Genomic DNA, 11,333 nt, shown 5'->3' on the forward strand with positions numbered 1-11,333 from the left:
ATTTTCTCTTAATAAAATTTTTAGAATCAAAAATATTGTGTGAAAAGGTATGGTGTGCCCCAGTCATGATCCAGCATTTGAAGTTTGTTTCTCTCAAATCTAGCAAGGACACACATATCTATTTCCTTACTCTGTCAGCTGAGGACACCCAGAAGTGTCGTTGAGGTACTGGTAAGCACACCCAGCACCCAGATCTTGATGTCTAATACCATCCTCCAGTGAACCAGGGCTCCCTGGAGAAATGGCTGATTTTAGGGCTGGGGCAGGAAATATAGAAAATGGACCTGGTACTTCTTGTAGTGACCGAAAGTAAGGAAGTGATCACACACACATACACACACACACACACACACAATGGGGGTACGTCAAAAGGACACAAAGCCAGCTGAAAGAGCTCCCAATGGCCAGTTTAAACAATAACATAAGTAAAATAGTACTGGGGGTGCCTGGGTGGCTCAGTTAGTTAAGCGTCTGCCTTTGGGCTCAGGTCATGATCTCAGGGTCCTGGGATCGAGCCCTGCATTGGGCTCCCTGCTCAGCGGGAAGTCTGCTTCTCCCTCTGCCCCTTTCCCCCCTTCTCATGCTCTCTCTCATGCTCTCTCCCTCTAATAAATAAATAAAATCTTTAAAAACTAAATAAAACAAAAGAGTATTGGATTACAACCCAAAATATAAATATCCATGAATCCATCCTGATATGGATAAATAATTGAATAAATAAGTACATAGGGAGAGTAGATTAATCTCACCTGCAGGAGAATTATAAATAATTTATGTAGCCGCTTCACCCTCTAAGAAGTGGAGCATGACTCTTTTGAGCATGAGATGTACACAGTGACTTCCTTCCCAAGAATCCAGTATGGAAAGGAGATAAACCCGGCAAACATGACCTCAGCCAGACAATCAAGGTCAACATCAACAGTGATAAGTTCTGTTGATAGCACTTGCTATGGTGTAACAAGAATGGTACTTTACTTCTGGGGTCTTCTCCCCAACATAGATAAGTCCAGCTCAATCATGAGAAAAATATCAGACAAATCCCAAATGAGGAACATTCTACAAAATCCCTGATGAGTACTTCTCAAAATCATCAATATCGTCAAAAACGTAAAGTCCAAGAAACCGTCAGAACCAAGTGGCAAGATATGATGACTACATGTAACGTGGGATTCTGGATGGGATCTTTGAAAAAGTATATTAGGTAGAAACTAAGAAAATATAAATTAAGTACGGACTTCGGTTAGTAATAATGTACCAACACTGGTTCCTTAATTGTGACAAATGCACCATAATGTAAGTCAGCAACAGGGCAGACATTGTGTGAGGTATATGGGAACTCTGTACTAGTTTTACAATTTTTCTGTAAATCTCCAACTGTTCTCACATAAAATACATACTTTTAAAAATCTAGCAAGAACCGACTCTGAGAGAGGGAGAAATCAACTTTTCTTCATACCTGCCCCCAATCTCCACTGGGCAGATTTCTGCACATACATTAGTCCTGGGAGACATACATTTCCTTCTGCCCATTTACATGTGGTGCCATCATACATTCTCAGTAGGTGGCTATTGCCCTTAATGGGGCAAAAAAGTGGTACTTGGGGAGGGGTTGGAAATCCTTAGATATTACCAATGATTTGTATCCCTCTGGAGCTTAACTCTAGCTAACAAACCTTATTTCTTGGTATTTAATTTCTCCCTAAAGAAAAATATAATTTAAAGTAATTTAAATTTAATTAAAATTAATTAAAATTAAATTTTCTCTTTAGGCAGGCAATAATGAAAAAATGGTTATAAAATACTGGTGTGTACCACTCAAAAACACATACCTTATGCTTACAAGGAAGTGTGCAAGAATGGGGGAGTCCAGAGCATGTTAAATCAATACAGGGGGGAAAATCTCACACAAGCTCTCTACACAGAAGTTCCCCTACAGTCACATAATGGCCCTGTATTTGGCTGTTTTTAACATGATTTTACACACTTGGTTGCAAGCACTCTTGTCATAGATTTAAAAAGATTTCTCACTTTTCAAGGAAAAATAGAATTAAAAAAAAAAATCTGAACTTTGAACTTTGGTTGAATGAAACCTCATCACCAACATGACTGTTTATTGAACAACCAGGAAGGAACCCATCCCACTGGTTATGTTGTAACTTGTGAGAAATTCCAAAGTAAATGTACAGGTGAGGGCTTCCTCAGCCTTCACAAGATGTGAAATTACTAAATGCAACATTGATACATATTAAGTCTCTCTTGGGAAGGTATGCTCTTTTCGTCTAAACTGTGATTTAAAAATCTTTAGCCTTTATAGAAATTTTATATTCTTTGAAATGTCCCCAATCCCCCAAACTTTTTTCAGGTTAAAATATAAAAAACCATGTATCATTAATTGTTACAAATGTGCCATAGATTGTAAATGCGAGTAACAGGGAAAGCTGAGTGTGGGGTATATGGGGCTTTCTGTACTATCTTTGAATGTATCAGTAAATCTAAAACTACTCCAAAATCACGTATTTTAAAAAGCATAAATCTCTTCTGAAGTACTTATTTAAATTTATTACAATCGTTAGTTCACTAAACAGTGAGCTTCTCAAGGGCGGATGGAGGCTCACCCATCCTGTGCCACAGGAACTTGATCTAGGACCTGGAATGCAGCAGGTACTCACATGTGCTTAGATGAATGCTTGGAAAATTGAAAACAGAATTCATCAGACTCCTTTTCTCCTATCAAGCAACTCTATGCTCTACCTCTCAGTCATGTGAAGAGTCTTACCTAAGAATTATAAAGAAGAAAAAATTATAACTCTATTTAAATAATGCAAACCACTCGATCCCCTAGCATTACCTAAATTTGTTATTTTAAAATATATTTTTAAAAAGTCCCAGTTCCATTATGATGCTAGAGGTCTGGCGGGGCAGTGGCATGGGCAGGGAGTTGCAGAAACTGTGGGGAGACCTGATTCAATAGCTAATTTTAAAATAAATGACCTTAGGGCTTTGCTAAGAAGTCACAAGCAATAAATGAGGTAGCAGTGAGCCACGTGGAAATGTAGTCCCAGAGCCCCTCCTTGATGGAGAGGCGTGCTCCCAAAGCTGGGGTCACAGCTGAACCAAGCACAATAGCTTGGCTTGCGCTGTCCTTCTTGTGTGTTGGCCGAGTGGGAGGAGTGAACAGAAAGGCCGTGGAGGGATGGGAGCAGCACTCACATCTTGCTTAAGAAAGTCGGAAGGCCTCTGGCGGCCTGACAGCGAGCGGGAGAGCACGCCTGCCCTCCATCAGGACCGGCCGGAGTCCGGATTTACGAACCCGTCCCGATGCGACGCACAAGGGGAGAAAAGCTGAAGATTTTCCTGGGGAAGCAGCAGAGCGCTACCGAAAGAACACCAGACTTCAGAATGTGACGGACCTGGGCTCAGTCGCCGGACCGGCCACGTCCGGTTCCAGCGGGGGCCCGGCCACCCGCTGGCCTGCGCATGCGCACAGCTCCCACCCTGCAGGGCCCCTGGGGGCACCCGGGGGGACATCTGTACAGTAAGGACACCTAGTTCAGGGGCTGCAAACTACAGCCTGCCCTCAGGCCAAGTCCGGCCCACTGCCTGTGAGCTAAGAATGGTTTTACATTTTTAAATGATTTAAAAAAAGAAGAAATAAAAGCTTTCACGACACATGAAAATTATCTTAAATTCAAATTTTGACGCCCACAGAGAAGTTTTTTAGATCACGGCCATGCCCGGTTGTTCAGGTACCGTCCACGCCTGCCTTTACGCCACAAGGGGCAGAGCTGGGCGCTGAGGCAGACGGCGCAGGGCCCGCGCTGCGAAATCACTGCGGAGCTCTTCACAGAAAAGGTTGACTAGCCTCTGGTCAAGGGAAGGTTCTCCGTGACTGTCCTTAGCCTTCCTAGTCTTGCCCCCAGTGCAGTGGCTCTCAAGGGGCAAGTTCTCCCCCTCCCCCTCCCCGGGGGACACAGGGAGTTGACATGACTGCTGGGGACCGCACTGCGGGCGTCTGGTGCGCGGGGCCGGGGATGCGGAGCGCCCTCCATCGCACAGGACAGGCCTGCCTGTGCACACACACATGACAGGGAACGAGCCAGCCCCCCCGGGCGCCAGCGCGGAGGCTGAGAAGCCCTGCCAGAAGGCCCAGAAGAAGTTAAGAGAGAGGAAAAGAGGCTGACACTTCCCGGAGCGTGCTGAGGGTGCGACGCCAGGCAGCAAGGCGACCGCTACCATCTCCTTTACAGAAGAGGAAACAGGCTCGGCCGAGGCTCGCCCCCAGCCCGACAGCACCCAGCGAGGCAGAGGCCGTGCAGGAGTCTGAATCCATTTCCGCATGTGCCAACACCTTTCTCCTCACGCAGTACATGGGACTGATGGAAGACAGGTGCCTTCCTGAAGATACAGGGGGGCCGGCTCCTCCCCCTCTAATCCCGCTCTCCCAGAAGGGTGGGCATGGTCCTGGCTGGGCGGGTTATGTGAGGCTGAAACAGGAGCCTCCTGTGTGCCCACAGAGTCTCATGGGGATTGTCAAGCGAGGAGTGGGGCTGGGGGTTCAATGGGAGCTAAGTGGTTGGGGGTCGGGGGTACAGACCTTCCTAGGAGACTGTATGGTCTGAAAATAATACATTTCTAAGGAATAGCTTCACGATGGGTATTTTAATATTATATTCTTAAGAGGAAGCACTATTGGCCAGCTTTAAGCTAATGTAAGCTCAATGTCCCATAAGACGGGAAGGCTAACTGTTGAGCTTACTCAGCCAAGAAGCAGACACCAAGAGCTGGCCTGAAGCAACTCCTGCAATTATCAGAATAATCTCTTAGAGAAGGGGAAAGTCATCCTGTAGAGGGCTGGCCATGTAAACCCACCCAGACAGAGTAACAGGGCCCCTCCTGGAACAGAGAGGCAATGTGGGGAGTCACTGCAGATAAGACATTAGTAACCACAAAAGTGAAAAATGCAGCATTCCAACAAGCTATAAAAGACGTCTACATGATTTAAAAGCCCCTGTAGTTGCTAAAGGGAGGTCAGCAACATCTGAAAAGTTACGGTAGTTGGAGAGTGGTTTGCAAACTCTGCAGAAATGGAGAGGCTCCCAAGGCACCCTCTGGCATTTGAATAGAGTGCAAATGTTCACTTTCATTTGCTCTATCTTCTGTAGTAGCAGTGGCCATCTTCACACCAGTGAGTGACCTGGGCTCCGGGCACAGAGGGAAACTCAGAGCCAGGCCACAAAGTTGGTTACCTTGTTCCACCAGATGCCAAGCACCGCATGAAGGGATGAGGGCATAAAGCCACTGTCCCCAGGGAAGGCACAGGTTGGTGAGAGAACCAGAAGTATAACGTAGTAATGAAAGCACAGTATGGTCTGTGCCAAAGAGCTGAGTCCCACACCATGTGAAGGTGGGGTCCAAAGCCAACACAGAAAGCCACAGTACCACAGGCAGAGTCTACATTAATCTTCAAAATGCCTTATGGTTTTCATGCTTTTTAAAGATTTTATTTCTTTATTTGAGAGAGAGAGTGTGTGTGTAGGAGGAGGGGCAGAGGGGGAAGGAGAGGGACAAGCGGAGTCTGTGCTGAGTTCGGAGCCCAGCATGGGGCTCAATCTCACGACCCTGAGATCATGACCTGAGCGGAGGAGACCAAGAGTGAGATGCTTAACCAACTGGGTCATCCAGGCACCCCAGTTTTCACGCTTTTATACAAGTTCGACATGGCCCTTCTCTCTAGAACGTTGTTTCTTGGGTTGAGCATAGTTGAGCTGCTTTTCTTTTGGCCCTGCTGTAAAATGGTATCCAACGGGAAGAACGGGCATTGCTCTCAGGCAGTAAGCAGCTTGTCCGGCAAGAGGTGGAAGGACCTGAGGAAGCAGCAGATGCAGCTGCCCCCTCATGCCCACCCCGCCTGCTCCATGGGCAGATCGGGGGATATACGTCTGATCTAGCTTTGTGTCTGCAGCGTCTGTCTGTGCCATGTGCCAGGCTCCATCTGCATGAGTCAAGTGTGTGCACGGCATGACTGCACATCACGGAGATGCTGTGACGACAAGGACAAAGACACAGGGAGGACTGATTTGTCTGGGGGAGCTCAAGATGAGCTTCACAAGAGAAGGTACAATTTAAGCTGGGGCTTCAGATATCAGGGACACAGCATATGGCAATAAAGAACACGGCATGTTTAGGTAGTAAGCTGACCGGGATGAGCTCAATGGCTGGGAGGTAGGAGTAGGGCCTTCAGCATCAGGACAGCCCCGCCTATAAAGCATCTTAGGCATCATGCAAGGAACGTGGCTTTGAAGTCAGACATTATGGGTAGGAAGCAGGAAAGCGACAGGCTAGATCTGCTTGCATTTGTAGAATGTCTGGAGCAGAGAAGGACTAATGAGGCATGGTGGGAAAGGGCCATGTGTTAGACATACTGGGCCAGTGGACTCAACCTCACGATGTCTCCAACCTCATGATCTGAGGGGAAAAGGGGATGACAATCTTATCTTCTAGGAGCTATTAAATAAAGTAGGGAAGATGGACAGGGGGCTGTATCCACTTTGGGCCACAGCGCATTTAAAATAATTGGGAACTTTCAGCTGGAGGCGCCAGAAATCCACTGCAAGTTGGGACTGAATCTCAGAAATCAAAGCAAAGTGAGTGATGTGGATTTTAAGTCCATGTATGTTAGAGGACAGATGGTGAGGTCATCATATGAAATGCGCCTGACAGGGTACTTCCCACCCGGCAGGAGCTCAGGTGTGGGGGCTGATGTAGCTGTAGTCATTCCTGTGAATGGCCCCCTCCCTGCTGCTCTGCGGGACAGTGAGGCCACAGAAGTGAATGACACGGCCAGTGGGAGTCCTCTGTCAGAAGAAAGTCAGTGGAAACCAACAGTTAAGGGACAAAGCCAAAAAGAAGAATAAAAAGCACGAATTAAAAACATATGAGGAGAAACAAGAGAGAACAGGGTCTGGGGAGCCAGAGGAAGTGAGAATTTCAAAGGAGAGTGATTCAGTGTCAAAATAAGTGAGATAAAGAGTGAAGGGCACAGGCTGTCTTCGGAAGTTGGGAGGCTACCTATGACCTTGGCAAGGGCCATTGTTGTGACAAAATGCTGGGAGAGGAGGCTGCTACTGGGGGATGGAAATGCAGGGGAGGCAAGCACTAGATGGGGAACCCCATGACAAGTCTCCCTGGAAGGCCTGAAGCAGAAGTCCTTCGAAAGAAATGAAAGGCTTCTTTCAATGCATGCAGCAGCACCTACTTCTGCCATTTTAATTAGTTGTTATCTGATATTTGGTATTTGAGACCCACAATATGCTAAGGGAAGCTTTGGTTTCATGTTCTCATCTGTCTGCCTTTTTGCTTTCCATTTCGCACACTGTTTCTACATGTTCATTCTCATGTGAGAAAGCTGGAAGTTGGAAACTTCCTGGAGCATTCAAAGGCTGGGCTCAACAGAGATCATCTCCTGATCGAGTCACATCCTGACATGTCTTCCCTGGGTCCAGGATTGAGTTTTTTCAAGACATGAAATTGGAGAGGGGTCCCTAAAACACTTTAAACTTGCAGTATCACCTTACATTTGTGTAGTTGGATTTTAGATCCTGATGTATTTCTACAGCCATTGTTTCATCTCATTCTTAAAACGACCCTAAGGGAGAGGAAAAGCAGATAAGCTTATTCTCATGTTATAGATCAAAATAACAGCAAGGAAACAAACAAAACGCTGGAAGCTCCAATTTATGCAAAGGTCACGTTCTTTCCCATCCCCTACTCTTTCAAGTAAATTATCAGTGGCAATGATGCCTTGATTTGTAAAAGGCCTAATAATATCCTATCCAGATATATTTCAATCACAGAGCAGGGAGAGAGAGAATGAGAGAGAGACCATGTGACAGTACTTTTGCCTGAATCATCTCAGTCAGGTTGACCACCACTCTAGCAGTTTCCAATAGTGCCATGGTTCTAATCTTGTGTGCTCATTAGAATCCCTTGGCAGCACTTTATAAAAAGGAAGATGCCTGGGCCTTCCCCAAAACTGAAACTGTCAAAGACTGATTGACTAGAAACATACAGGAGAGCAAAGAATAAAATAGCAGAGCAGAAAAGGAAGAATGTATAACTAAAACTACATTCTAAGGTACAGCAGGCAGAGTGGTGTGGGAAAAAATAATCATTAATGTATGTTTTGCATACTTGAGGATATACCCTATTGATGCAGTTTGAAATTAAAATGTTGACTGTTCAGTTTGAAAACAAGACACACACATACACACCATTAGGCGGAATCCCTATTCTCACAACAGGTGCGCACATCTACCTCGTGGAGACTTATGGCACACACGTACAAGCACGTTAACAGACATTTACATGTACCCTTTATCATGTGGGCTCTTGGTGGTTAACCAGAACAGATGGGTACACATTGTAACTACAGAGCCATGATGCTGATTCCATGAGCCCCATGGCATTATGACAAAATGCTGTTCCCCAAATCACCTAAGTCCCTATTTTCTTAAGTAATGTCAGTAACCTGGAGTTATTTTAGTGTACTTGGTATGTGCCTACTACCTGCATGGTTCCAATCAGGAGGCAGAATTGCAGAGGAGCTAAGACAGTTATCAAATAATAATTGTTTTCTAAGTTTTCTATAAAGATGGTGCTGGCGGCCCATAGTCATCAGGTTGTGGCAAGAAGCAGATGTGCCAGATGCTTCTTGATGTCTACATGACGGCTGGCTGGCAGGGAGGAGAAAGCTGGAGGTCCGAAACCAGAGCCCACCTGAACGGGTCCACCCAAGGACATGCCAAGAACCCTCATCAGGTTGTTGCTCTGATACGCTCCCCAGATAGGGAGGCCAGATAAAATACAGGACACCAGTTAAATGTGGATTTTGATAAATAACAATGTCCCAAATACTGCATGGGGCAGACTTACAAACAAAATTCACTGTTTATCTGAAGTCCAAGTTTAAAGGGCATTCTGTACTTTTATTTACTAAGTTTGGCAACCCTCCTATCAAGGAAAGCCCCCATAATGGTTTCCACCACCCAAGAAACTTCAGATTGTTCCATATTTTTGTATTATTAATTAGCACCTATAAATATTTTAAAGACATACTTTCTGAAATAGTATCCTTCTCTTTTCTGCATCTAACATATCATTTCTAATTTTTCAGATTAAGGGCACAATGAACTATTCTTTAATGTCTTAAGTCTTTCTTCTAGGAAACACCATCAATACCACCATGAGTGACTTATACTTTGTATATTAAATTTACAACAGTCTCCATGAAACAGAAATATTCAAAAAGTGCAGATTTAGCATTTGGATCCTTTAACCAAATCTCCAACCTTTCTGAATGCTCACTTTCAACTGAAAGCCCTTCTAGAAAATAATGATGTAAATCATATTATCATTACTCACATAAAGGTGGCCCACTGCAGCCCTTCCAGAAAGCTACAGAGGATTTTCACAATCTCAACTGCTCTTTAAAAAAAAAATCTGTTTTCTATTATGAAAAATAATCTAAAAATAGTTCCACATATCACAAGGACAAAGCCATCTGTATGATCTCTCCAAAGAGCTCATATTTCTATAGATTTTTATCACTTTCCAACTGTTTCATCAAGTTCTGAAATTTAAGAAAGTCACGTAGATTTGGCAGCTAAAACTCCTCAAAATATTAAATTGAATTGCTAATATTGCAATTATTTTATATTATTCTTTTACATCATAGAAGGCTCAAATAAAATATGTATCAAAGTAAACAAAGCACAAAACTGCATTAAAACTCATTATAAACTTCCTTAAAAGTCGCATTAACATGTCTCTACCAATAATTGATGGATAAAACCAAAATGTTGATGCAACAGAAAAATACCCAGCGCTCCAGTAAAACACACAGAGAAATTGTGTATCTGGAAATGTTAGCCCCGGTGTGTGTTTGGAAAAATAACTTTCAACAGATGTAAATAATGTTGGGCCACTCATCAGGACTGTCACATCAAAACTGGTGTGTATTTTCTCTTAAGAATCAAGATTTCACTCTAGAAGAATAAAGTCAGCATAAGACAAAACTTGAACAGAAGAATATGAAGGCAGTTAACGTGATTTTTAAACTTGAGCCACATAAGAGAAGTCCAGAAAATGAGAGAAAATGAAACAACTGACCTTTGCATGGATGCTCTCCATTGGGTCCCAGAGGTCTCCATTCAAGAGAGAGACATGGACGACTTCGTAAGCTCCTCCCCGGCCCCTTCTTCCAGCCAGCTGCATGGAAGGTGCTAATTTGCTTCCCAGGTTCACCCCTGCATCAAAAAGAAAACAGCCCTGTTCTTCATTCTTGTCAGGAAGAGTCTGGCATCAGACACTTAAGACATAAATGACTCACTGAAAATATTTGGAAGCTGAAGGAAGCCAGGGAAACAGCACTATCTATTAAGTCACGGTCAGTGTTAAAAGTGATGAATTCTCTGTCAATCTAGCCAAACAATTTTGTGACTTAAACAAAAGCTAATTTTTCCCTTCAAGTCCTATGGCACGTGCTGGGTAGTGATCGAAGTCAAAGTATATAATTCCATCCTTCAACAAGCAACAAAAACACACAAGTGGTGACTTTTTAAATGATGAATTAATGCTTTGCTTCAGATCAGCTCTCTATTAAACATCTCAAGGCTTTAGCTGTATTAAGACTAAATCCATTTACTTAAGTCCCAGTGAATCAGCTCAACACAATGCCAATTCTCCTCTCTGTACTTACGCAGGCTAATTTTATATGCTTCAGTGAGTGATTCTATAGACAAAATTAATTTGCTAGTTCAGACTGACTAGACTGGTTTATGTAAAAAAAATTAAGTCATTCAATAAACTATTACATGATCTTGTTTCTTGGGGTCCTGTCAAACCAGTTAATGTCCCGACACAGGTTCAGTTTAGCCCCATTTCCATAAACAATCCTAATGGAAAGTATAACATTTTTTTCTCTCTGGAGAGTGTATCGCTTCCTTAACAAGTCGGGTAATTTCTCTGGGCTTGTTCTCCTATGAGGTCACGTTCCTGCTATTTGGTGTGACCACAGTATATCCCTCAAGGTGAAGGATGGGAGCAGATTCCCTCACATGTTATTCCCATTTCTTCAACCAGGACTCATAATTTTCAGACCTGAGTCATAATAGCACCGTTTTAAGTTACTAAGGAGTTCACATTTATTGGGCACAAATGGTATTGAAATTTTAATCCTAGACATTTTACAGTTCTCCAAATACTTTTAAATCCACACCATTTTATCATTCTCGATGTGGAAGTCTGCAGTTATATTCAGGTTACAAAAGGATTAC

The 11,333-nt window shown here is 43.7% G+C and overlaps 1 protein-coding gene across 1 annotated transcript in view; it reads right to left on the minus strand.

Moving 5' to 3' along the window:
* The window catches only part of ADAM12 (ADAM metallopeptidase domain 12), a 299,944-nt gene extending 288,817 nt beyond the window's left edge, over positions 1 to 11,127 (minus strand). The window contains exons 1-2 of the mRNA XM_021703839.1: positions 11,115 to 11,127; positions 10,168 to 10,304 (exon numbers count right to left, since the gene is read on the minus strand). Of these exons, the coding sequence (XP_021559514.1) occupies positions 10,168 to 10,304; positions 11,115 to 11,127 (150 nt within the window). The remainder of the gene's footprint in view (positions 1 to 10,167; positions 10,305 to 11,114) is intronic.
* Between the last annotated feature and the right edge of the window lie 206 nt (positions 11,128 to 11,333).

The sequence above is a fragment of the Neomonachus schauinslandi genome, chromosome 6 (assembly GCF_002201575.2).
Source record: "Neomonachus schauinslandi chromosome 6, ASM220157v2, whole genome shotgun sequence".
In the NCBI taxonomy this organism is placed as follows: Eukaryota; Metazoa; Chordata; class Mammalia; order Carnivora; family Phocidae; genus Neomonachus; species Neomonachus schauinslandi.